Genomic DNA, 26,702 nt, shown 5'->3' with positions numbered 1-26,702 from the left:
TGTATCTGAGCTCAACTAAGAGTATCCTACATTTCACTTAAATGGAAAGCTCCCTGAAGTCTTTAGAATATCTAGCTAGGACAGGGACATGATGGAACCTGCCAGCTCCTTCCAGAATCATTTTCTTTAGCAATATGAAGTGGGATTAACTTCTTCCATTTTCCCTGTTGAAGCTGGAAGCCAGAAGTACTTGTAGCGACCTAATATTTGAAGCAGTCTTGAAGCTTGATGAATCCCCCCAGGGACTTAATTGTGAAGAGCACTGTTGTCCTTTACCAACTTCTCCCTGCCCCTCATGTGAAGGGGAGGGGCAGGGCCTTTATCTCTACCAATAAGAAGAGAGTCTCATATTAGTGGGCATTAAGATAGGAGGTTACATACATACATGTGTACATACATACATATAAACATATTCATACATACATAAACACATGCATATTGACACATATCTCCATACAAACATAGATATATCTACACACATATATACACAGACAAAAAAAGTGACCTCATCTTCACTTAAATTTGAATTGTTTCAGTCTAATTGGGTTGAAGGATTGAATCTTTGAAGTAAGGAGTTGAAAAAGCAATTGAAGACAATGCAATGATCCAAGACAATTCTAATAGACTTGGGGCAGAGAATGCCATCCACATTCAGAGGGAACGATGGAGACTGAATGTGAATTGAAACCTACTATTTTTACCTTTTTGTTTGTTTTTTCTTTCTCATATTTTTTTTCCTTTTGATCTGATTTTTCTTGCACAACAACATATGGAAATATTTTTAAAAGGATTGTACATGTTTAATCCTCCCCCCCCCCCCCCCCCCAAGAAAAAAGAGCTAAAGAAAGAAATCCAGGTTGTGGTTGCCTGTGGCACTAAATCACCTGGTCCCCTGCATCTTTCATTAGATCATACAGGTATGTTCCAAATCTTAGAAAAGGGATCCTCATAGCTTCTCTCTTCTCCTTTCCCCCTCCTTTGTACTCCCTTTCCCAATTCTCAGTCATTGTGTATACTCTTTAAAATACAGGTGGCAAGATTGGAGAGAAACTATTTTCTCAGTAAAAGAGAACTGGAAAGAATTCAGAATGAGCTGGCCACACTCCATGCCGAACTGGAAGCTTTGGGAGCCAAATATGAGGCTGCCATATTGGAAAAGCAACAGCTCCAGGAGGAAGCAGAGATCATGGAAAGACGGCTGATTGCAGCTGACAAACTGATTTCCGGCTTGGGCTCAGAAAACGTGAGGTTAGCTTAGATTCATGAAAGAAAATTAAGAAAATTTTCTTATATTGATTCCAGAAAGTGAGTGGTTTGAATTGGGATGTCCACCATTGTAAAATGGTTCCCATGGCTAGTGGCTTCTTTTCTGTGCGTCAAAGGCTTGCAGAGGCTGTTTGTAAGTCCTGTTATATCCCGTTAAGTACAAAGGACCCCGTGAGACTGTGGTACTGGGAAGGACATGTGACATAGTGCATAGATGGATCCATGAGACACCTGGAACTTTGGTAGTTTGGTGGCTTCTGGCTCAGTGTCTGAAGCCGATGGTTGTGGGAGTCAGCGTCACTACTGGAAGTGTGAGAAAGTGATCTGGGAAGTAAGTCTTTTTGACTTGAGAAGTACTTGATTAAAGCTGTAATTTGTAAGGTCTTAAGTGTAGTGGGTAATACAGTCCCATAGCAATGCTTTTGGACATGTTCGTTTTGCTCGTGCTGTTGAGTTACTCATGGTATATGTGTCTGCCAGCCTGAAGTAATAGTTGGCTGGCAGAATTTGGCGGGGAAAGTTGCAAGTCTTCTAAAAGTCCCTACCAGAACCTGATGACTGAATTAGAGAGACTGTCTCTTTCCCATCAGATGGCTGGCTGACTTGGACGAGCTGATACATCGGAGATTCAAGTTGTTGGGTGACTGTCTGCTCTGCGCTGCCTTCCTGAGCTATGAAGGGGCCTTCAACTGGGAGTTTCGAGATGAGATGGTCAATGAGCTTTGGCAAGGAGATTTACTGGATCGGGAAATCCCCCTGAGCCAGCCTTTTCGCCTGGAGAATCTGCTCACAGATGATGTAGAGATCAGTAGGTAAGGGATGCTCTTTGGCTGAGAGCTGTGCTATTATTTCAGGGCTCGGGAGGGGACAGAAGGATGGTGGGTGGTCCTCCGAGGTAGTGGTGCTAGAGGAAGCCAGGGTTGGACTGGGCCTAGGTTTAGTATGGAAATAGAGGTGGCCCTCCACTTCTTCCCTAGAGCAGAGATGGAGCAGGCCCATGTTTTCTCCTAGTACTGGAAATGGGGCCATTGTTTTTTTCCTTTCCACTAGAGCCTTTTTACTTAGCTTTTGGCATTTAGACTCTGAGCAATCCAGTAAAAACCATAAAAGAAGCTTTGGCTACATCACTGATTTTCTGATGTTTGGATTCCCAGGTGGGGCTCCCAGGGCCTGCCTCCTGATGAGCTCTCTGTTCAGAATGGTATTCTCACCACACGAGCCAGTCGCTTTCCTTTGTGTATTGATCCCCAGCAACAAGCGCTAAATTGGATAAAGAGAAAAGAAGAAAAAAACAACCTTCGGGTAGGGTTGAAGTGATCAACAATTCTTCTCTTTCATTGATTCGAACCCTGTACTATGGCAAATGATTTTGAATTTGAAATAGGAAAGACTGATGGTCCTTACTCAAAACTCAAAATGAAAAGACCCAAGCATGGGAAGCTGGGAGTTTTGTGATCAGCCCTATGCTCTTTTAACATTTTTTTTTCCTAAGCCAGTTGAGGTTGTGACTTGCCCAAAGTCACACAGATTGTGTCTGAGGCCAGATTTGAACTCAGGTCCTCCTGACTTCAGGGCTGGTGCTCTATCCACTGCCTCACCTAGCTGCCCCCTCATTTAACATTTAAAAAATCAATGACTCAAGAGTAGCTGGATGTTGCAGTAGATAGAGTAGCAATCCTAGAGTCAGGAGAACCTGAGTTCAAATCTGCCCTCAGACAAGTACTTAGCTGTGTGAGTCTGAGCAAGTCACTTAACCCCAATTGCTTTATGGGAGGTGGGAAATTAGTGACTTGAATAAGTGACACATTTTTCAGATTTGTAGATTATACAAAGACAAAAGGAAAAAACTAGGAAGTTACTTGACAAAGATGTCAGTAGGCTAGGATATTGGGCCAAAGCCACCACCGCTGCTGCTAATAATAATGATGATGATTATGATGAGAATAGCTAGCTCTATACTTTGGTTTAAAAATTAATTTCATGAGAGCAAGATGAAGACTGCCTAGCTAGAAGGCTCAGTTTTGTGAAAGATGTGGGGATTTTAGTGGATTTTCTGTACCATGCATGTGTCCTGACTGTGTGACCCTGGACACACAAGTGAATCCCTCAGAGTGCAGATGGCTCTCAAAGATTACAAATTGCAGGATTTTTCACATCAGGAGGTTCCCTGCAGGGGGTCCAGCCTCTGCAGGGGGTCCAAGGGGCTGAGCAGGAGGAATAGGGTCAGTGTCAAAGGAAGACAGGAGTCGTGGGCTAGTTGGAGTGAGGAACTGATGGAAGTGATGTTCCCACTTCTCTCGGGCTCCTTCAGATTTTATTTTATACTATATCATGATCGTATACTTTTTTTTTAGGTCAACATAATCTTCAGACATGTGTCTGACTTATTGACCTTTATATGTTACTATATTTGACATTTAATATTTGAGTAAGTATTTTATGGTTGTGTTAATTATTGATTACTTTACATGAAGCCAATAATGAAAGGTAAACGTTATACAAGGTTAAATGTCAGTGAATTTTGTTAGTTTACTTGTGTCTTCCTTGTCAATTCTATGGATTTTTTGATTCTCTATTTCCCTGACTTGAAACCATATACATAATAGGCAGTTAGGGCAATTCCTAGTTATACTTTAACCATCTTTCGGTTCCTAGACATACTGATCTTTTCTGAGTCTAAGTTGGTAAACACCATTATTTCCTGGACCTTTGGATTCTCTCCCATAGTGACAATGCTTTCCATGATGTTCTCTCCTTTATCATTTGTCTCAGTGAGAGATTGGTTTTATTAGGACAGAATATGCCTGTGGAATCATTTCTAGTTAACTTGCCCAATTCCCCTTGTCACCAGATTGTTTTTAGATAATGTTTAGTGCTGTAACCAAGCCAATTATAAATAATATAGGAAATAGTAGTCCACTGATGAGAATCATAGAAGGAAATGTTGTTCCTGCATGAGGGCTGTGCACATCTGATCTCAGGGCTGGGCTTTGCCAATCAGCTTAGAAATTGCAGCTCCCAAAGTCCCCCAAAATAAGGAAACACAAATTGCTCACCTCTCCTCCTCACCTCCCCTTCCAAAAAAAGGAAAGAGAATGTCACAAAGAATTAACAGTGTGACACTGCACCAAAAACCCAATGAGAGAAGCCCCAGTTCCATTGTACTCTGCCCCGATAAGTTTTGGACACATGTGGACACGCAGGCGTAGACGTGGACACATGCACAGGCAGTCGGAGACACAGTCACTCAGATACACACAGACATGCACAGGCACACATGGACACTGTGGAACCCAGACACAGTCACACAGCACACAAATACACAACCACAGATGCATAGAGACATGTAGTCATACAAAGAGACATACTCACAGACACACACATATGCTTCTCTTTTACATGCTTCCTTGTCTAATCTTTGCCCTTTGTAGCTGTTCTCCATGGCAAAGGCAGCCTTTACTAGCAGTGATTCTTCCACTCAGTGGTTCTTAACCTGGGGTTCAAGTACTTGGTTATTAAAAATATTTTGATAACTCGTTTGCAATCCTATGTACTTTGTTATCCATTTGGGACCATTATCCTGAAAAAGGCTTCATAGGCCTGATAAGATTGACTGCCCATGAGATCCAGGACACAAAAATGGCTAAGAATCTCAGCTCCCCCTCTTTTGGCAAGGGTGTATTCACTTTCCATTTGTTCTGGTCTTTTTTCAGGTTGCTTCTTTTAATGATCCCGATTTCCTCAAACAGCTGGAAATGTCCATAAAGTATGGGACCCCTTTCTTGTTCCAAGATGTGGATGAATATATTGACCCAGTGATTGATAATGTGCTGGAAAAAAATGTGAAAAACGTTCAAGGACGACAGTTTATCATATTGGGAGATAAAGAAGTTGATTATGATATGAATTTTAAACTCTACCTAAACACCAAACTGGCCAATCCCAGATACTCTCCGTCCGTGTTTGGAAAGGCCATGGTGATCAACTACACTGGTGAGAATGGGGATGATCCTTGTTTGGAATTATAGGGGTCTAGACTTGGACCATCCAGTCCATGGAGGTGAACTGGTTTTCTGGGATCACATAGTTCGTATCAGAGACAGGATCTGAATCCAGATATTTGTTATTCCAAGTCCAGTGCTCTGTCTATTCATGAAGCTGTGATCATGGAGTGTGCCAGAGTACCATTAGATTTAAGGCTAAATGCTCTATTACGGTCACAGAATTCCAGTTTAATAATAAAGCAATAGTGAAGCTTTCTAAAACACCATTCTAATGATGTCCTTTCCTTGCTTAAGAATACTCAATGGCTTCCCATTTTTGGAATAAAGTAAAACTTTTGTCATTTAAAATCTTTTACAATCTAACTTTAGCTTGCTTCTTATTCATTCATTTGGTAAGCATCTATCACGTATAAGACATGGTTTGGGTTTGGGTTCTAGTGGCTCAGGGTAAGGACAAATTGTTTCTATTTGGCCAAAAGATCCTAGGAAGGTCTTCTCCTCCCAGACTGATTTTTTTTGGATTAAATAAAAGAGAATATTTCTCTTTTACATTCTTTGCCTTATTTCTTTCCCAGCCTTAATGACTTATTGGCCATTGCCTCAGGCAAATTAAGACTAGTTAAAGACTTCAATTTAAAAAGGGCAAGGTCTCCCACTATATCCAAGGCCATCTCCGGTTCTGGAGCCCTCCCTCACTTGAATCCAACTCACTTGCATGTCATGGTATTCCCTCCCCCTCCACCCCCTGGCCTGATGTCATGGTCCTCTTCCAGAATAAAGGACAAATAGCAGCAAACACTAAGCACCTACCCTGTATAAAGTATTGGATGTAAAGGTAAGATGATAACCTTCTCCAAAAGAGTTTACATTCCACTTAGGGGTGACGAAACCTGCATGTACAAGAAAACACGAGATAATGTCTCTTTATTCCTCTTCCCTCTCTGATATCTGTCTTATTTCACTTCCCACAATCTCTGTTCCAGCCAAAGTAGCCTTTTGCTATTCACTGAACGCAGGATCTTTTTTTGGTGCAAATCCTAATACAGTGCCCAGAATGCTCTCCCTTCAGGACTGAAGCTCATGGGCCATCTTCTTCCTAGAGGAAGTTCTCCCTGATTTTTGTAATTAGCATTCACTGATGCATTTTCATGTTGTGTTGGCCAAGACACTTATAAGCTTTTCAAGCTCGGTGCTGCCCTCTTGGCTCTGTGTTCTTGGTAGCTGGTAAAATGCCTTCCTCTGAGTTGCCTGTGTAATGACACTTACAAAAAATTGGAAAACACTCTGTATATATGAAAAGCCTGAAAATAACATTTCTGTGTCCTGCCCACAGTCACGCTGAAGGGCCTCGAGGACCAGCTGCTCAGTGTCATTGTGGCTTATGAGAGAAGGGAGTTGGAGGAACAGAGGGAGCACCTCATCCAGGAGACAAGCGAAAACAAGAACTTGCTGAAAGACCTGGAAGACTCTCTCCTCCGAGAATTGGCCACGTCCACGGGCAACATGTTGGACAATGTGGACTTGGTACAGACTCTTGAGGAGACGAAGACGAAAGCCACTGAGGTAAGAAGCTCTGTATGTCCATGCTCCTCGCCCTGCGGGACAGAGGAAGCTTCTCTGGGCACTTGTGCCCCATGGGGCTGCCGTTACTTGTTATTTGTAGGGAGGAGATGGTGGCTGTGGAGTCAGGAAGACCTGGGGAAGAAGGAAAAGGCAGCTCAAATGGGGAGGGGAGACATTACTTAGAACAGTACCTAGACCCAAGTTATCACAAATTATGAACTTGGAGCTTTTGTATCCGTCCTCTGTGTCTCATTGGCCTAGCAGATTTTTCTCAATTACTTGTAACCATCATACCCATGTCTTGCTTTTCTTTGCCCTCTTAATTTTTCAGCTCATCACAAAATTGCACCTTCATGATTTTACAGATTTTGTTTATATGAAAATCAAACCAAAAATCATGTTCTGAAGCTGACCTTTCTTTTAGGTGTCAGAGAAACTCAAACTGGCCGAAAAGACAGCCGTGGACATCGACAGACTGCGCGACGGCTACCGGCCTGCTTCCAAGAGGGGCGCCATATTGTTCTTTGTTTTGTCAGAAATGGCGCTTGTGAACACCATGTATCAATATTCCTTGTCGGCCTTCCTGGATGTCTTTGTTTTCTCACTTAAGAAATCTTTGCCCGATTCTTTTCTTCCAAGGAGGTTAAGGAACATTATGGACACTCTGACTTTCAACATCTACAACTATGGCTGCACAGGTTGGCTTAGCTCTATAGCAAGATGAATGCATGTCCTTGTTATGTGGCTGGTGTAGGTCCTCAGTAAGAGTGATCAGATTTAAGGAGTTATTCCAGTTGTGGAAGTTGTAGTAATTTAAGCCTAATATATACAATCACATCCCTGACTCTAAAGAATCCTTCCTTTGAAAAGTTGTATTTGCAAAAAGAGATTGTGGTTGATAATTCAGATTATGAGAAAAGAGGCTCATTAAAATTCTGGAATCACAAAATTCCAGAGTTGGAAGAGTCCTTAGAGGTCTTTTAGAACATCCTTTACTTGAATAAGAATATCCACAATGTATTCCACTGTTGTCTCCAAGGAAAGGAAACTATTTTCTCCTGAGACGGAAAATTGCAATTTTGTAAAGCTCTAAGTATAAAGCAAATTGACTCTCATTTAAGCAGAAATCTTTTTCACTCTTCTCTGTTTTTTTCTGTCTCTCCCTCTCTGTTCTCTCCACCTGTTTGTCCGTCTCCCTCTCTCCCTCCCCCCATCTCTGTCTTTGTCTCTCTGTCTCTCTCTTTTCCTCTCACTCTCTGTCCCTCTGTCCTCCCTCTGACTGACAGTCTGCTCTCTCTCTGTCCACTCTGTCTGTCCCCTCCTCCTCTCTCTTTCTATCTCTTTTCCCCTTTGTTTCTTCCTCTCCGTCTGTCTCTCTTTCTTTCTCTCTCCTCTTCTCTTTTCCCCCTCCCCTCTCCTTGAAAATTGCTAGCATAATAATCAACTTTTCTGAAGTCTTTCTGTACGGTAGATATACAAAATATTTTCCTTACAATCATCCTGTGAAGGAAGTGATGCAGATATTATCACTCATGATTTTATAGTCATGGAAACTGAGGCTTAGGTAGGTGAGGATTTCCCCAGTGTTAGAACTGTGCTCTTGCCTCATGTGTCATGACTCAAGTCTAGCTCTCTTTACTATACCATTCTCTCTTTCTTTTTATAGAATGATATCTTGGTATATAGCATATCCGGGGTCTGTCACTGATTCCTATCACCCTTTTCTGAATATATGCAAGCAACCCTTCCAAATTCTAGTACTAGTCTAGCAAGAGTGAATCATAGTAGCAGCAATACTGTCATGTTCTTGTTCTGGACGTATCTTTCCATATTCAATGAAAATTGTATTTTTTTTGGTTGCCACATTCCATTGTTATTTTATATAACACTTTCTCCTCATTCTTTTTTCACAACTGTTTCATACTCAACCTCATTCTTTATTTGTGTAACTGATTTCTTGAATCCAAATATGAGATTTTACATTTATTCAGTTAAATTCCATTTTACTAGATTCAGTACAGTTTTTCTTTTGAAATTTTTATTGATAGCTTTTCTTTTTTACTTTATATTTATTACTTTATATTATCTATAATAATATATAAAAATAAATTTAATATTAATAAAAATAAATTTAAATAAATATATATAAATTATATATATATATATATATATAATACTTTATATTGTATAATCTGACAACGCATACAATATTGCAAACCTGTGGTATCCTACCTCTGCAAAGAAAGGAAGAGCATTTTCATATTCTTTCTCTTCTTCTAGGACCAAATTTTTTCATTATAATTACAAAGCATTCAGGTTTGATTTTCTTTATTGTTTCAGCTCATTTTTTTCCTATATTTTGCCATTCAGTGTGTTAGTTATTTCTCTCAGATTCATGTTATCTGCTAATTTGATATGAACACCATCTATGCCTTTATTTAAGTCATTTGTAAAAAGGTTTAGCAGCTCAGGGCCAAGGACAGATCTCTGGAACATTCCCTTCCAAAATGCCTTTTAAAACGACAGCAATCCATTAAGTGGTGTTCAGGCATTCAATCTGTTCCATCTTTCTAACCCTTCTATCATCTAACCTTCATTTCTCTGTTTTATCAACAAACATGAGCTATTTCTATCCCCTTTGAAATCTTGAATCCTGATCAAAGAGAGAAGTTTAAATGAAATTATCTTTTCTTCCTTTTAAAATAATCTATTTTTCAATTAACAAGCATTTATTTTCTCCCCTTCTTTTCCCCACTCCCCACTCAATTTAAAAGAGCACTAGGTCTACTAAGCTCTGGGGATACAAATAAAGGCAACCCCCCCAAAAAAAACCCCCAACAACAACAAAAATCCATGCCTTGAAGGAGCTGCCATCCTAATGGGGGAGATACCATGTAAATACCCTAGCCACATGCAGAGTGGATGGAAGGTAGTCTGAAGGGGAAGACACTAGAGCAAGGGAGACCAGGAAAGGCCTCCTGCAGGAAGAAAAGCTGAATCCTGATGGAAGCCAGGGGAGCCAGGAAGAGGAGGGGAGGAGTGAAGAGGGTCCCGGGCCGGAACTGGCAGCTGTAGCAGCCCAGTTGGAAGGGTGAGCAGGCTAGTTGGATGGCAGAGGGGTGAAGGGGCTGACTGACCAGCTACAATAGATTGGACACTTCTCAGTCTTCTCTGATTTTTTCACTCCAGGGCTATTTGAAAGACACAAGCTGCTCTTTTCTTTTAATATGACGATCAAGATAGAGCAAGCGGATGGCAGGGTCCCTCAAGAAGAACTGGATTTCTTTTTGAAAGGTAATGAGTTTGCATAATTTCGCATTTCTGTCCCAGCTTTCCTAACCTATAGTGAAGACATCTAAAAAAAGTCTACTGAAAGTCTAAACTGAATTGAATTAGATTTACAACTTGACTTTTCACTTTGATGAGAACATAGCTGTGCTGATTTGACAGTGATCCATTGCTTCAGGGTCTAAAACCAAGCTGCGTTTGACTGGTTGGACTCAACTGATAGAAATGAGGACTGTTCTCTCTCAATTCCCGTGTCCCTTGGCCACGAATGAGGGAAAGTGTAGAGCTCTAGATCGTGGCTCATCTTGGTGTCCAATAGCAGGTGACGAGGCTTCCTTGATGTCCCTTGTTCACAACAGGAAACATTTCTCTGGAGAAAAGCAAGAGAAAGAAGCCATGCAGTTGGCTGCCTGATCAGGGCTGGGAAGACATCATGCTTTTATCCGAACAGTTTTCAGATGTCTTTGGGAAACTTCCTGAAGAAATAGAGAAGGAGAGTAATATCTGGAAGGAGGTGAGCTATGTGACTGTGTCTGCTCCTGCTTGCATCTTCTCCGAATTGCCTTCCCAATTCCCAAATTATAATTTTGGTTGAATCTGGGAGTTCTTAACCTAGAGGCCACAACTTTATTTTTATCAGCTGCATTTCAGTATCATTAGTTTCCTGATAGGTTGTAATTCCAGTTGTATGTTTTTAAAAACATGATTCTGAGCAGAGATCTATAGGCTTCCCCAAAGGGGAAGGGTCTGTGACACAAGAAAAGTTAAGAACCTAAACTTTAAAGATTTAGAACTTTTTAGACCAGAATACTTTTTTGGGTTGTCAGGCAATAAACTGATCTCTGCATCTGATCACCATTCCACTACTGTTGCCTCATAAGCCGGAAATCCATGAGCTTTGCAAAATTAAAGTGCCCTTCTTGAGCTAAACCTTAAGTGGATGGCTGGGAGATGAGCTGGAAAGCAAAGACCCTCCCGGCACCTGAGTCCATACTATTTCTAGTCTGCTAAACTCTGGCATTTTTTCCCCAGTGGTATGACCTGGATTCACTGGAACAGTTCACATTCCCCATGGGCTACGACACCAGTATGACCAATTTCCAGAAGCTGCTCATTCTGCGGTGTTTCCGGGTCGACCGGGTCTATCGGGCAGTTACTGACTATGTGACTGTGACCATGGGGGAGAAGTAAGTAAGAGGTTTTTCCTTGGCCGTGTCTGGGACCTAAATCCTCTTCCCTGGGACTTGCAAGAAGGGTTTTGTAATGATGGAGAGAGCTTTGGGATTTCTGTGCTCAGTGTAAAGATACGTATATATCCCTTCTGCACCATCCACCTCAGAATATATGACAAAGAGTGCCAGGAAGCTGCATATTTGAATTGGTCATCAAATGAGAGAGCTGAGGTACCTGATCAGAAACAGACAGAGAGCTAACTGTCGTCACAGTTAGGGAGGCCTGATCGATCACAGCCGGACAGATGGCTTCTAATCCTGTCCTCAGGATCCTCAGCAAATCCCTTAGCCTCTCAGCACCCCCACCCCATCCTCTGAAGAGTTGGATTAGACGACATCTAGTCTCTGACCTGAACTGATGTCAGGAATCTTTGTTACTACATCCCTGAAAAATGGTCGTTTGAAAGTTTCCATTCCCTCTAGTCTCAAATAGCTGGACGGGAATTTCCTCCATTTTCTAGCTTCCTCCACACAGTTGCAAAAGTGACCATCTTGACTCAATCAATCAATTCATCACCAGGTGTTGCCCATGTGCCAAGCACTGTACCAAGCACTGGGAGTAGAGACAAAAAGGGTTAGGCTCCAGCCTGCAGGAGGTTACAGAGCAAAATTACATGTACATGACTTACAGAAAGTGAACACGAGGTCACATGGGGAGGGAGGGAAGACATGAAGAACTAAGGATGGAATAAGAAGCAAAAGGCAGTCCCTGCCCTCGAAGAGATTACGGTCTAGTGGGGAAGACAACTAGCAGACAAACCACATACAGGATAAATAATTAAGAGAAGGCCCTAGAATTAAGAGAGGTTGAGAAAAGCTTCCTGTAGAAAATGGGACTTTAGTTGGGAATTGAAGGATGCCCAGAAGGTCAATAGACAGAAGGAGGGGAGAGTGTGGCAGTCCTGGGGAACATCCTGAGAAAATGCTTGAATTGTTCATGGAATAGCCAGGCCGTTATTGTGGCTGGACGGAAAAGTATGTGTCAGAGTGACAGGTAGGAAAGGCAGGAAAGGCTAGGTTAGAAAGAGCTTTGGAACCAACAGAGAGAGCATGTTCGTATTTGATCCCAGAGGTGATGGGGAGCCACTGCAGTTTTTTGAGTAGGGAGGTATTGTGGTCAGACCTGCAATTTAGGAAAATCACTTGGGTGGCTGAATGGAGGCTGGATGGAGTGGGGAGAAACCTGAAGCAGGCAGACTCCCAATAGCTAGTCCAGGTAATAACAAGGGTCCGTGGAGAGATGTTGCAGACAGGTCTTGGCGATAGCCTGGGTAGTGAGAGATGATGAAGAATCCAGGAGGTGCCTTAGGTTGTACCCTTTGCAGTAACAGGGAAGGGAGGAGGTGGGGACAGATTAGGGAGAAAGACAATGAGTTCTGTTTGAACATGTGGAGTTAATGACCACTGGACGGCCAGTCTGAAGGGCAGGTAGAGGTGAGAAACTGGAGGTCAGCAGAGAGATTGGGGAAGGAAAGGGAGATTGGGGAATCATCAGCATGGAGATGGTCACTAAGGCCATAGAAGCTGATGAGAATAATAGCTAGCATTAAGTGAGCAAGTCGTAGGAGGAAGGCTGGAGTTGGGTGGTAAAGGGCTTTAAATGCCCCAAAGAAGACTTTATATTTCCCTTTAGAGGTGAGAGGGAGCCCTTGGAACTTCTTGAGCAAGACAGTAAACATCCTGTGCTTTAGGCACAGAACTGTGGAAGCTTGGTGGAGGTCAGGCTGCATTGGGGAGAGGGGAGACCAGATAGAAAGTCGGGGATGCTTGTCCCTCAGGGTCCATCACAGCCCCATCGTGGCTTCTTGGAGAGTTTTCATGAATTCTGGTGGCCATCCTTGTGGCTCGGTTGGCCCTTGAATCACAGAGCTGTTACCTATCACTCGGGGGACACTACTCATGTGGCTCAAACAGAGCCTGCGGTGACCCCCCATGATGGATATTAGAGGAGGGTTTGGTTCAAGGCTTTTCCCCCGTAGGCCAGTCTATGCATATTCCATGTAAATGTGGGATAATCCCCCCCCCCCCCCACTTGTGAGGAATTCCCAATGCTTTGGATTGTCCAGCTCCTTCCCCAGTTTTGTTTAGTTTGTTCCTTCCCATTTACATTAATCTCTATCTGCTTGACAAGGTCATGAGCAATATTGACATACTTTAAATCTGGAGATCTCAGCCTCTTTTCCCAGTTGTAGTTGATGAATGTCAAGGAAGTCTTTGACGTTGAATTTACGTTCCCAGCTTCAAGGATCATTTGCCAATGAATTTTTTCCCCCAAAGAGAGGATAGTTTTATGAGCAAGGGAAGGACCTCACGGGGACTCTTTCTCCCACCTAGGTATGTTCAACCTCCAATGATCAGCTTTGAAGCCATTTTTGAACAGAGCACCCCAAATTCGCCCATTGTTTTCATTCTGAGTCCTGGCTCTGACCCCGCCAGTGATCTGATGAAATTAGCTGACAGATGTGGCTTTGGAGGAAATCGCCTTAAATTCCTTGCAATGGGTCAAGGTCAAGAAAAGGTAATTTGTTCTGGGGAAGTTCAGTGTTTAACCTAAAGTGTGTGTGTGTGGGAGGGGGGGGGGGAAATGGCCTTGGTATCTGGGAAGCTGAGGCAGCTTTTGTGCTGTATCCACCTCATAGTTTGACCCAAGGACAGTTTTCTCAACAGATTCTCTCCTGAAAATGAGTTGCATTTCTCTTTATGGAATAGTAACTAATCCAGAATTTTGCATGAGGTCCCTTTTATTACATGGATTCAGATATATTGAGGATCAGATTATGACCAAGATAACCTAAGTCCGTGGAGTTGAAGCCCAGTGCAATGTGACTGGCCAATTAAGCGCTTGCTACTTCTCTCAAACCGCTGGGATAGAGGAGAGACCTTTGCTCTTGGAATTCAGTTTTTTAATGTCGAGGAAGATCACTGTGATTAATGGAGCCTGTGCTTCCTGAAACAGTGTGGGGTCTGCATCCTCAGCACGGTCACCATGGAGCAGAGTTGGGGCCTTGGGGTAGTCTTAAGTAATGTGCACTTGTCTACAATCCACCTGGATTTGCCCTGGGAGGGTCTCTGTGTGTCTGCCCTGGGGGGGGGGGTCTCTGTGTGTCTGCCCTGGGGGTCACTGCGAGTCTGCAAGTATGCAAGCTGTTCTTGGCCCCTCACGGTTCCTATAGAAAAGTGGGCCCTCCCCACGATCCCACACTGAGGTTGGAACGAGTCCCCGGGACAGGTGTGGTCTGGACTTTTTCTGCAGGCTCTGGGTCTGGGTCTGCTGGCTTAAAGGTGGAGCGCTGGGCGCAGGAGCTTCTGGTGAGGAAGCACCGGGCGCTGCCCAGGCGGGGCGGCCTCGATAACAGACCATCCAAGCAGATGGGATGGGGGGGGGGGACACCTCCTGTCCCGTGAAGCTGCTGCTGCTTCTGGAATCCTGCCCGAGTCTCATGAGCTGAGCCAGCTGGGGCAAGCCCCTCCTCTCCCACGACCCCCTCCCCTCCTCCCCGGCCACCCCTTGGGTTATTGGGCCCGCGCTCGGCTCACGCCTCTTTCCGCCGGGTGCAGGTGGCCCTGCAGCTGCTGGAGACCGCTGTGGCTCGGGGCCAGTGGCTGATGCTGCAGAACTGCCACCTTCTTGTCAAATGGCTGAAGGACCTGGAGAAGTCCCTGGAGAGAATCACCAAGTCCCACCCGGACTTCCGCCTGTGGCTCACCACTGACCCCACCAAGGGCTTCCCCATCGGGATCCTGCAGAAGTCCTTAAAGGTGCGCAGAGGCTACAGCCCCAAAGGGGCCACTCGTCCATCTGTGCGCCCGCCCTCATTCCTGGGGGCTCCGGGGAGGAGTGGGAGCGTCCCTCTCCGCCTTCCTGCTCGCCCGCTCTGGTCCGAACTGAAGGAGGGCCCTGGCCTTGGGGGGCAGAGGCAGGTTTGAGTTCTGATTCTCTCCAAGCTCAGGCTGTGACCCCCGAAGTTATACTTCCCCCCCAGAGATTAGTGATTTGTCTGTAAAATGACTGGGCAGGAGGAGATTGTCTAGGAAGCTTTTTTAGCCCTTTGTGTGCAGGGGAGGTGGCTGGTGCTTGGGAGAAAGGCCTCTGGGTAATCACCCACTGTCAGAGGGAGGAAACCTTTGCCGCTTGTGGATGCAGGGATGAGAAACAGTCTCCTCCTGGTTTTAGAAATGCAGGCGCTCGTGGCCGGTCTGTGGAGGGGTGGGGGCCGACGGCGGGGTGGGGGAGCATCTGTGGCTGGGGCCGGTGGGGCTCTGGGTTCTGGCCCCGTGTTCTGGCCCCTTGCTAATGGACACGCACAGTCCGCCTTCGTGCATCCTTGGGTGAGTCTGGAGCGCAGCCCTGCCCTCTACCTGCCCTGGCCCCAGAGGGTCCCAGAGACGGCAGCCAGAGCCAGATTCTCTTCAGGCAGAGCCCCCCCTTTGCCCCCTCCCCATAAGCTCACGATGCTTGGCCCGCAGTGTTCCATTTATTCTTGAGGGCACCCCTGGTCCCTCTGCAGGGCAGATGTGGCCTCGGAAGCCCGAGAGCTGGGACCCTCGCAGTGGGAGATGGAAAAACCAGGATAGGAACCTGGGTTTTGTGCCACTGAGAGGACGCCGGGCATCCAGCCTGGGAGGGAGGAAAGCCAGACCCTGCCTTACCCGCCATCACGGAGGGCTCCCATCCATCGAGCCAGCGGTCCACTGAGCCCGTTCTCCTCTTCTTTCCTCCCTGTACAGGTGGTCACTGAACCGCCCAATGGCCTCAAGCTGAACATGCGGGCCACGTACTTCAAGATCTCCCACGAGATGCTGGAGCAGTGCCGACACCCCGCCTACAAGTCCCTGATCTACGTGCTGGCCTTCTTCCATGCTGTGGTGCAGGAGCGGAGGAAGTTTGGCAAGATTGGCTGGAACGTGTCCTACGACTTCAACGAGTCCGACTTCCAGGTCTGCAGCGGCCCCTCCCCCCCTCCGGGGGCTCCTTTACCGCCCGTGGCCCTCCTTGACCAAACGGGGAGGGCCCTTCTTCCAGAACAGGGCTCCCAGGATCCTCACCAACCCCCACTTCTGCAGGTCTGCATGGAGATCCTGAACACCTACTTGACGAAGGCCTTCCAACAAAAGGACAACAAGATCCCCTGGGGGAGCCTCAAGTATCTCATCGGAGAGGTGAACTCCCGGGACCTCTGGGGTCAGAGGGCAGGTGAGGTCCCTGGGTGGGACCGAAGCTCTGCTGGTGCCAAAGGGCTTCTGGCCACCCTCTCTCACCTTCATCTTGTGGTGGGGGCACCAGACCCCTCACCCACAATAACAACTCAGAGACATCCTCAGACACAGAGAGATACAGGAGAGGCCCAAGAGCGGGCAGACCCAGGCAGATCCCGGCTCCCAGGGATGAGACCTAGTTTGGGGGGTTCCTTTCCACTGGGGAACCAAATGAGGAGATTAGGCTCCTGAGGGTCAGGGAGTCAGAGGATGAGGTTAGTGGCAGGTTTGGGGTTCAGGAAACCAAATGGAGAGGTTTGGCTCCCCCATACCCCATTAGGATTCGGTACATGGCGGGGAGTTGTGGGAACCCCCTTCTGGCGGCGCAGAGTCCTTCTTAATGAACTCGAAAAGCTGGATTGGTAAAAAGTTTATTACTGCATAAAGTCAGCCTTTACTATGCAGGAATAGAAAGACTGAATCCTTAGTGGCAAGGTCCTGACAGAGAGATATAAAGTCTTAGGTGGGAGAGTTAAGAGAGGGTAAGGCTGAAAGAGAATATTGTCCCAGCAGGCAGAGGTTTCCTTGGCGTGGCATGTTAGCTCCTCTGCAAGGACTGGTTTAAAATGAGCTCTTTTTACAATAGAAATCTTGGCTACAAACTGGGGTTGCTCTTGATGGGGGCTAGTGGAGTCTGAGCTGGAATTTGAGAACTGAACGAGTGTTTCTTGATTAATCTCCAATTCAGTGGGGTTAGAATCTCCAGCTCTGGACTCAGCTAGTCCTACCCAGCTAACAGAATGAGGCTGTTTGTCTTGTTTCCCTTGGGTGGGATCTTTACAGAGGCAAGATTCAAGGAGACTTTCTCCTTGAAGGCGTTTTTCCAGTGCTCTACCTCATGGCTCACTCCCTAAGTCAGAGAGAGAAAAAGAGAAAGAGTTTCAGGGCTCCCCTCATCACCAGCATGTGCCCGGCCGAGCCAGCTCAAAATAGGGAGCCTGCTTAAATAGCAAAGCCCCAAGGAAGTGACCATTACTGACCAGAGGTCAGCAATGTCCTCTGCTTCCTGTGGGTCAGGTCACTTCCTGACTCTAGGCCCAGAGATCATGGGACTTGTTGCCTAAGGCCCCATCTTCCTGCCCTGCAGACCTCTGTGGGAAGAGGGGTCAGGGACAGGTCTGCAGGCCTAAGGTCCCATCTGGTCCATCTCAGACTTTTGAGAAATCTTCATCTGGTCCCATTCAATTCCATGAATTCTTGTTTCAAGTGGATCCCTGCTATTAACTAGCACTGACAAAGGGGCCTGGAAACACAAGAAGGCTGCAGCCCTCTGCGCCTGGGACGGAGGCTCCTGGGAATCATGACCAGAGTGCCCAAGTCCACTAGCTCCGTGCCCCGGGGCTCACGGACTCCTCCCAAGGCTTCCTCCAGGTCCCGTTCCTCAGAGGTTCCGGCCTCCTCACAGCATTTGTTTGGATTCAAAATTTACAGAGGACTTTGGCTCCCTCCCCCTCCCATTTGAAAGGCTCTGGCTGCCAGTTTGGGGTTTCCCATTGTGGGAAGTCAGAAAACGAAATCACGACGTAACTTTGAAGTTACGTCTTGTGTGTCTTGTGACGTCTGCTGTGCCCATAGCTGTGGGGGGCCTATGGCAGGACTTCTTAAACTTTTTCCACTTGTGACCTCTCTTCACCCCAAAATTTTTTGTGTGACCCCGGGTATATAGGTACATAAATAGGTATGCAAATCAAGCATTTACCATTAATATATTTCACAACCCTCACATTCAGTTATGGGACCCCATGTGAGGTCATGACCCATAGAGAGCCCCGCTCAGGTCTCCCCCTTCTCCTTCTGGCTGTGGGTAAGTCACTTGAAGGAAGCATTGAGTTCCTCGATGTGCCCAAGAAACTCTCTCCTGTAAAGAGTGTTTGTTTATCAGGAACTCCCCTGGGTGTGAAATCCCAGGCCCGGTCACCTCCTGCCCCAGCCAGCGGCCAGGCCAGTCGGACCCCATCCCCCGCTGGACACTCAGGTGCTTCTGCCTTGTGTCCAGGTCATGTACGGGGGCCGGGCTATCGACAGCTTTGACCGGCGCATCCTGACCATCTACATGGACGAGTATCTAGGAGATTTCATCTTTGACACCTTCCAGCCATTCCACTTCTTCAAAAACAAGGAAGTGGATTATAAAATCCCAATCGGTGATTCCAAGGAAGATTTTGTGGGTGAGACTGCTCAGATCCTGGAAAAATGTAGCTAATTCTTACCCCCCAAAACAGGTTTCCCTGATTCCCATTTCTGCTGCAGTTCTCTGATCCCTTTTCAAGCTGGGCTTCTGGCGCAAAGTGTGGGCATGGCTCCCTTTGGTAGGCCAGACTCAGCACCCTAAGCCCTGCTGTTGATGTGCATTTGGCCTGAATATAAAAGTCAGGGGGACCGCGTTAGCAGGGAGTGGCGCCTTCCCACAGCATCCCCAGGGAACCATCTCTGGAATGCAGATGCTTTTTGTTTAAAAGAATCATTGTCCCTGGGACTGGGAAATCAGGGAGCGCTGAACTGCGGGAGGTGAAAGCTGATCTCACGTCCATGACACTTCTGCAACCTGTGGGGGCTTCTGGGATTGCTAGGTTGCCTAAGGAGGGGATCCTGGTCCAGATGGAAAATGGCGTGAGTCAGAGGCAGTTGGTCTGATGAGTCTGTAAGGCAGACCCCATAAATGCGCGGTATCATGATTATTATTTGTATTACTGTCGTTATGGGGATCAGCACCAGCGTTCCGGGGCCCTGACGAGGAGTTCTTGGCCCCCAAAGCTCCAGCGCTAGGGGATGACCAGACTTCCACTTTCCTTTGCTTCCACCTTTCACAGAAGCCATCGAGTCGCTTCCACTCGCCAACACGCCTGAGGTGTTTGGGCTCCATTCCAATGCTGAGATTGGCTACTACACCCAGGCTGCCCGGGACATGTGGACCCACCTGTTGGAACTACAGCCACAGACAGGTAGTGCCCTCTCAGAGCGGTGGCCGGGCCGGAGCGCCTCCCGCCCCCTCCCTTTCCCCACCCCAATGATGCGTCCCTGAGAATGGGCGGCGTCCGCTGGCATGGAGGCCGGCCCTACTCACGGGCCTTTCTGCTTCAGGGGAATCCAGCACCGGCATCAGCCGGGATGACTACATCGCCCAGGTGGCCCAGGACATCGAGAACAAAATGCCCAAAGTGTTCGACTTGGACAGTATTCGCAAACACTTGGGCCTGGGCATCTCCCCCACCACGGTGGTGTTGCTGCAGGAGCTGGAGCGGTTTAACAAACTGACCATCCGGATGATGAGGTCCCTGGCTGAACTGCAGAGGGTCAGTGAGGGCGAACAGGGGAGGCTGGGGAGCGGGGGAGGCTGGGAAGCAGGGGAGGTTGGGGAGCGGGGGAGGCCAGGAAGTGGGGGAGACCAGGGAGCTGGGGAGGCTGGGGAACAGGGGAGGCCGGGGAGAGGGGGAGGCTGGGGAGCATGAGCTCAGATGCTTCTTGGTGGTTTTTTAAGGCACCTGTGCTTGGTCTTTCTCAATTCTGCCAACAGGCCTTGGCTGGAGAAGTTGGGATGAGCAATGAGCTAGATGACGTGGCACGGGCCCTTTTTATTGGGAACATCCCTAACATCTGGAGAAAACTTGCCCCCGATACCTTGAAGAGCCTTGGAAACTGGATGGAGTACTTCCTGCGGAGGTTTTCTCAGTACACGACCTGGGTGAGATGTGGGTGAAGGTGTTCTGTTGGCTTCAGGCTTTCTTCAGGAATAGAAGCAGCTCCCTGAGAATCGCCCTCCCTCTGCTGAAGCTTCTGCCCATGGGGCTGACCCCTTGGAGGGCACAGAGGAGCATCATCGGCTTTATTCTGATGCTGGATTTTCTTTTTCTTTATTATAGCTTTTTATTGACAAAACCCACACATGGGTAATTTTTCAGCACTGACCCTTGCAAACACTTCTGTTCCAACTTTTCCCTTCCCCCCTCCACCCCCTCCCCTAGATGGCAGGCAGTCTCATACATGTTAAATATGTTAAAGTATATGTTAAATATAGTATATGTACACATATTTATACAGTTGTCTTGCTACACAAGAAAAATCGGATTTAGAAAGAAGGTAAAAATAACCTGGGAAGAAAAACAAAAATGCAAACAAACAACAACAGAAAGAGTGTAAATGCTATGTTGTGGTCCACACTATTTCCCAGTGTTCCTTCTCTGGGTGTAGCTGCTTCTGTCCATCATTAGTCAATTGGAACTGAATTAGATCTTTGTCTAAGAAATCCACGTCCATCAGAATTGATCCTCATGTAGTATTGTTGTTGAAGTGTATAGTCATCTCCTGGGTCTGCTCATTTCACTTATGATGCTGGACTTTCTAAGTTGGGAGCAGGACGAGAGGATCAGTGCTCTCTCTCTCTCTCTCTCTCTCTCTCTCTCTCTCTCTCTCTCTCTCTCTCTAGATTTTAGAGAGTGACCCCAATGTGATGTGGCTGTCTGGGCTGCACATCCCCGAGTCCTATCTCACGGCCCTGGTTCAGGCCACCTGTCGGAAGAATGGCTGGCCTCTGGATCGCTCCACTTTGTTCACTCAAGTGACTAAGTTCCAGGACCCAGACGAGGTGATCGAACGGGCAGGACAAGGTATGGCTGACTCCAGGGGGTTGGTTCCTCTGCAGGCTCCTTGGTCACCCTTGTCCCCTCCCTGCCTGAACCTTCTTTCTGGGTCTGGCTCAAGTTATCGGTGTCAGACTTAAGTTGGAAGAGGTGACCCCAGGCCCAAGGGGGTCCTGACCAGGGTGAGCTATCATGTCACTTATTTATTATCATAATCATCATTATATATGAGGCCTTAAGGGTTAGGGCTGTTTCTTTAAGAAAAATTCTTAAGTGGACAGAATCTCTAAACCAATTCAAAGGGGAAGGAGTAATTGAAAAAAAAAATGAAAGGATAACACTCGTTAGTTTGATGTGAGCCTTTTGGGAGCATCAGTCAGTGAGGAGGAGGCTGGAAGGATGCAGAAAAGCTCAGGTCAAACTGCTGACCGGTGCAGAGCTGTGCTATCGCATGACTGCAATCTGCATTTAATGGTCGCTCATTTGGGACACCTATGACTGCTTCTCGAGGATTCGTGCAGGAAGAGTCTGGGGTTCACTTCCCTCCCCCGGGCCCTTGGGGCTCCCAGAAAGGAGGGATATTTAGTTAATTTAAATTATTTAATTTCTTCATGTCTATTGAGTCGCTTCCCTGTGGACGAGACTCCCAGAGGGATGATCTGTGACTACATTAGCACACCTTATATCACTAAACAAGACGGATCATCCATCTGTGGCTGTGATTTCAGCGACTCGTTTCCCCGGTCTCTGCAGGGTGCTTTGTGTCGGGGCTGTATCTAGAAGGAGCCGACTGGGACATTGAGAAAGGCTGCCTCATCAAGAGCAAACCCAAAGTCCTCGTTGTGGACCTGCCCATTCTGAAGATCATCCCGATCGAAGCCCATCGTCTCAAACTGCAGGTAAAGAGGGCAGCTGCTTAGCTCCCTCCCTCCTCCTCCTCCTCCTCCTCCTGGATTTCCTAATAGTTCCTTGTTTCCTCCTAAGAAATGCTTTTAACAGTCTCTTGCTGTAGAATAACCTAGTTGCTCATGGAATTGTGGGTCAGAATATTGGGCAGCCAGGAAGCAGCTCACCTCATTGTTTCTGGGGGACCTCCGGGGGGGGGGAAACATGGAAATAGTCTCACAGCGATCTGATGGAGTGGGTTAGCTCTGGGGTCACCCCAACGACAAAGGCTGCCTCTGATGACCTCCTCATCCTCTCCGGGGGGGGGGCACTGTGTGGGCTGTTCTCATCCCCACAAGGCCGCTGAGCTCTCTCCCTGCCTCGGCCCGTAGAACACCTTCCGGACGCCCGTCTACACCACGTCCATGAGAAGGAACGCCATGGGGATCGGCCTGGTGTTTGAAGCTGACCTCTTCACCACGAGGCACATTTCCCACTGGGTGCTGCAGGGGGTGTGCCTCACCCTGAATTCTGATTAGCTCTTGCATGGGAGAAGCCAGATTTCTAATGCCAAGTTCTGAGTTTGGCAACGGTTGTTCTGGGGACTTCTGAGGAATCAGGAGACCTGGGGTCCCCCTCCAGGCACTGAGACTCACTTGTATGTGTCAGGAGAGGTTGCCATGGATGGTTTTGTAATCTGAAAATAATAAACGTTTAACTTTTCCCGGGAATAAGTCACTAACACAAATCAAGGGGAGGTGGTTTTATTAATTTCTATTTCCTTTTTTTTTATGATTTTCTGTGTTTAGGAAATAAATATGATTAAAGGATTTTTAACATAGGCTGGAAGTTGTGTTTCTTCTCAGAGATCTCTTCTGAGCAGCTAAAGGTGCCCGCTCTTTGAGCCCTTTTGAGAAGATTGTAATGGGAATCACCAGAGGAACTTCCATGAATATAAGGGTGTGTTTTAGCCTAAGCACCAATAATGCTTTTCTATATTCTTGGTCCAGCTCAGAACCTAGTTCTGTGCAGAAGGCAGGCTAAGGCTCAGCTTGGAAGTAAGCTCCAACTACCCCTACAGGCTGGGTCAGTGGGAGTCCCCATTCTGCAAAGGTCTGTCCCCAAATCCTCAATCACAGAACTAAGGGTGAGAAGAGACTTTAGAGGTAGGTAGTCCAACAACCTAATTTTACAGAGAAGGAGACTGAGGCCCAAAGAGAGGAGAGTGGCCTGCTCAGGCCACAAGATTCAAATCTAGGCCCTCGAGTCCAGGGGCTCCCCTCTTCCCACAGTGAACCGTGAAGCAACTTGCTAGGATACCCTGGTGGGCACTTGTGCCCAGAGCCATTTTGTCTTTAATCTGTTATTTTTTGGAGGTGAGAAGATGATTTTCTGACTGAGTAGGTCAATTCTGTAGTAGCTTTAATCTCCTCCCCCCAAACCCAAATTTTGTATTATCTCTATCCTAAATCTGCAGTCTTAATCCAAACTAGATGATGCTGGGCCCTTCTGCTACAGGCCCTTCCTACAGTAAAAGGGAGGGGGTCCATTTTGGAGTCAGCTGTTGTCTGTGGGCGGTGAGCTACCCAATGAAGCTGTGCTTGTCCGTCGGACGTGATGGAACCTCCAAGTTGGAAGTGATTCATGGGAGTAGGTTCCTCACCAGGATAGTTCCCATAAGCCATTAGCTGTGCCCATGTAACTTTAATGTGCCAAGGAAGAAGGGAGCCTAGCCCGGAGTTGCTAGGGGACACTGAGCAGTGCCACAAAGGTTAGTTAGCACTTATTTAGGGAAAAACTATTCAGGTTTTTATAAGGCATATTCTTTTATCTTATTTTTATTAATAATGCAAAGATGATTAGTAGGCTAATGGCATCTCCAATCTGGCTGACCTTTTGTTTCCTGTCTGCTCTGCAAATGTATTTTCCACGGCAACATTATTGGACTAGTAACTCTGAAATTCCCCTTCTTAGGTCAGCTTAGAACTTCCATCTTGACTCCGGTGATGTTTTACATAGTAAAGGGAAAGCCCTCTCTGACATGCACAAACAAGATGTGTTAATTGTCAGAAGGCAGTGTCATCCTTCGATTTTTGAAAACTCCTACGTACTGTTGTTACCATGGGTGGGTGTTTGCTGGGATGAGGGAGGCACAGAGGTGAAAATCGACAGGACAATCAATCAAAGGTAGGTCCGAATACCCCAAACTCGAGACCGACCAACGTCACTGCTGACCGCACAACAATAATAATCACTTATCGGTAATTGACACAATTCATGAGTGGGAAAGGTGCCTTTTTTCTTTTCTGTATTTTAAAAATTAAATTTTAAGACATTAATTTCTTTAGTGAATCAACATTTATGGATAGATGCAAGACTCCATCAGTCTGCATTTAAGTACATGCATAACTTCTGTCAGTAGGGAGCGGCTGATGAAGAGTAGACCGGGTATCAAAGAGCCTCACAGAGGACTGGAAAATGTAGGGCATAGACAACTCCTGAACGTTGAAATGGAACCACAGTTAACCTTTTCAGGTCATGAAACCCTGACAGACCCAATCACAAAATCTAAGGTTTGGAAAGGTCCTTAAGAGGAGGCTTCCAATCCCTTCCCGATTATCCCGGTTTTCCATTCTCAGACATCTGATGCAGGAAAGAGTTCAATGGAGGGCGTGTGTGTGTTTGGCTGAAGAGGGAGGGGAACCCACCACCTCCCGACGCAGCCCCTGACTTCTGGATCCCCCCGTTTGGAAGCTCTCGCATACATCAATAACTCACTGTCGCCCACCACAGCATCCCCCGCCATGGAGGACTGAAGAAAAAATCCAGTGGGGGGGGGTGCGTGTAACTGAAGGGGGGAATCCCCCCCCTTCCAAGGCAGGCCCTGACTTCAGGATAAATTGGAAGCCTTTGCCTACATCAATAGCTTCCGTCTCCCACCGCAGCGTCCCCGGGCGGGCGCTGGGGGACTTCGGGACAAGAGTCAGTCCGAATGGCCCCCGGTCCCCTGAGTGGCCCCACTGCTCCTCCCCCTCCCTCCTACCCCTCCCTCAGGTAGTTAACTTAATAAATGACACAAAACAAAATGATAGCAGGTTTAGAAAATAAAGTTTGTTGGGATCTTCAAAATTTGGAATAAAATATAACAAAAAATATGAACACACATTAGGGTCAAGGTGACACGAAGAGAAATGTCAATCTTATTTAGTTCCTTTTGACATATACATATATCTGCATTGTTGTCAATGCTGCCTGTGAAGGGTTTGTCCCTGGAATTACGAGTCTCCGCCACGTATGAACCGTCACATACGGGAGGGACCGAAGGCTCGGGAGGAGGGGATCATACGGAAGTTGATACGCGCCGTTCCAGCTTTGTAACTAGGCATGTCACTACTAGGGGTCCTTAGTATCGCGTGATGACGCGGCCGCGGCCCGCGCTCTGGTCCACGCGCGCTCTTGGGTTAAATGGCGGAGGGGCAGAAGCGAGCGTTGGGCTGCGCGGGGTTCGGCCGCGGGTCTGGCGAGTGCATGGCCTGCATTAGGAACGCGATCCCTACTTCGGCTGGGGGAGGGGGAGGGGAGGGGGAGGGGAGGGGGGAGGAAGAGGAGGGGAGGAGTCGGACAGGTCTGAAAAAATTTTTGGCATGCAGGGGACTAAAAAAAAGTGTTAGACGAATTTGTGTTTCCTAGGAGTGATCACAGTGCATGAACAGCAATGGAATATCGGTCTCGTGGGGTTGTCTTAGACAGTTCTGTCGGTCCCTGAGTGCTTCCTAACAACTTTGCTTCCGTTAACCTGATCCACCGCCAGCGTCTCCACCTCGGGGGGCGCCGGGCCGGGCGGCGCGTGGTGGATGCGGTGCGCCACGCCGACGTGCGCCTTGTGCGGCTTTTCCCGGGCGGGGCTGGGCTGGTCCCCCGGCGGGCGCTCCGAGGCGATGGGCGGGATGACGAGGGGCCTCTCCTTGATGAGGTGCACCTCGGCCGACTCGCGGGCCAGCAGGAAGGGCGTGGGGTCCGGCATGGCGTCCACCGGCTCGCGCAGCAGCAGCTTGCGGCTCTCCGAGCCCAGTCTGTACACCTCCTCGAAGTCGGGGTTCAGCGGCGCCGAGAGGCTCTTCTTCATGCGGCGCCGCGGCGTCTCGGGCAGCTTCTCCTTGGGGGGCGCCGGCTTGTAGGCGGCGGCGGCGGCGGCGGCGGGGCCCGCGGCGGCGGCGGCGGCGGCCTCGGCCGGGCCCAGCAGCAGCTTCTTCTTGGTGGCGTGCAGCTGCGCCGTGAGGTAGGCGATGGTGCCGGCGCGCTGCTCCAGCTCGGCCGACAGCACGCTCAGCTTGTGGCTCTTCAGCTTCAGCTCCTCCAGGTACTTCTTCTCCCGCTCCTTCACCGTGGTCTCCAGCACCGCGATCAGCGCGTTCTTCTGCTCCAGCTCCTGCAGCAGCGCCTGGTTCTCCGCCTCCTTGGCCTTCAGCTCCGCCTCCAGGTCTTCGCACCTCCGCTTCAGCTCGCTGCTCCGGGCGCTTCCGTCTCCTGCAATCGCAAGCAGGGAGTGAGGGGGGCGGGGAGTGAGGGGGCGGGGCCTCGCCCCCGCTCCGCCCCCGCCCCCGCGGCGGGCCGCGCGTCCCGCTCCGGCC

At 47.7% G+C, this 26,702-nt stretch overlaps 2 protein-coding genes across 6 annotated transcripts in view; one reads left to right on the top strand and one right to left on the bottom strand.

The window, feature by feature from the left end:
• The window catches only part of DNAH10 (dynein axonemal heavy chain 10), a 145,762-nt gene extending 122,576 nt beyond the window's left edge, over positions 1-23,186 (top strand). The window contains exons 60-79 of the mRNA XM_031948437.1: positions 1,031-1,248; positions 1,857-2,078; positions 2,421-2,568; positions 4,980-5,259; positions 6,604-6,833; positions 7,258-7,531; positions 10,023-10,127; positions 10,481-10,635; positions 11,154-11,308; positions 13,688-13,871; positions 14,912-15,112; positions 16,082-16,291; positions 16,418-16,513; positions 18,606-18,777; positions 19,420-19,551; positions 19,691-19,902; positions 20,124-20,291; positions 21,033-21,213; positions 21,940-22,085; positions 22,464-23,186. Of these exons, the coding sequence (XP_031804297.1) occupies positions 1,031-1,248; positions 1,857-2,078; positions 2,421-2,568; positions 4,980-5,259; positions 6,604-6,833; positions 7,258-7,531; positions 10,023-10,127; positions 10,481-10,635; positions 11,154-11,308; positions 13,688-13,871; positions 14,912-15,112; positions 16,082-16,291; positions 16,418-16,513; positions 18,606-18,777; positions 19,420-19,551; positions 19,691-19,902; positions 20,124-20,291; positions 21,033-21,213; positions 21,940-22,085; positions 22,464-22,610 (3,636 nt within the window). The 3' untranslated portion in view covers positions 22,611-23,186. The remainder of the gene's footprint in view (positions 1-1,030; positions 1,249-1,856; positions 2,079-2,420; positions 2,569-4,979; positions 5,260-6,603; positions 6,834-7,257; positions 7,532-10,022; positions 10,128-10,480; positions 10,636-11,153; positions 11,309-13,687; positions 13,872-14,911; positions 15,113-16,081; positions 16,292-16,417; positions 16,514-18,605; positions 18,778-19,419; positions 19,552-19,690; positions 19,903-20,123; positions 20,292-21,032; positions 21,214-21,939; positions 22,086-22,463) is intronic.
• A 1,974-nt stretch (positions 23,187-25,160) lies between these two features.
• The window catches only part of CCDC92 (coiled-coil domain containing 92), a 49,608-nt gene continuing 48,066 nt past the window's right edge, over positions 25,161-26,702 (bottom strand). For all 5 annotated transcript variants that reach the window (XM_031948436.1, XM_031948433.1, XM_031948435.1 and 2 more), the window contains one exon: positions 25,161-26,598. In XM_031948436.1, coding sequence (XP_031804296.1) covers positions 25,814-26,598 — 785 coding nt within the window. In that variant the 3' untranslated portion in view covers positions 25,161-25,813. The remainder of the gene's footprint in view (positions 26,599-26,702) is intronic.

Source organism: Sarcophilus harrisii, chromosome 1 (genome assembly GCF_902635505.1).
Source record: "Sarcophilus harrisii chromosome 1, mSarHar1.11, whole genome shotgun sequence".
Taxonomy (NCBI): domain Eukaryota; kingdom Metazoa; phylum Chordata; class Mammalia; order Dasyuromorphia; family Dasyuridae; genus Sarcophilus; species Sarcophilus harrisii.
Note: the sequence above shows the minus strand (reverse complement) of the source record. Positions and strands in the feature narration are given on the sequence as shown.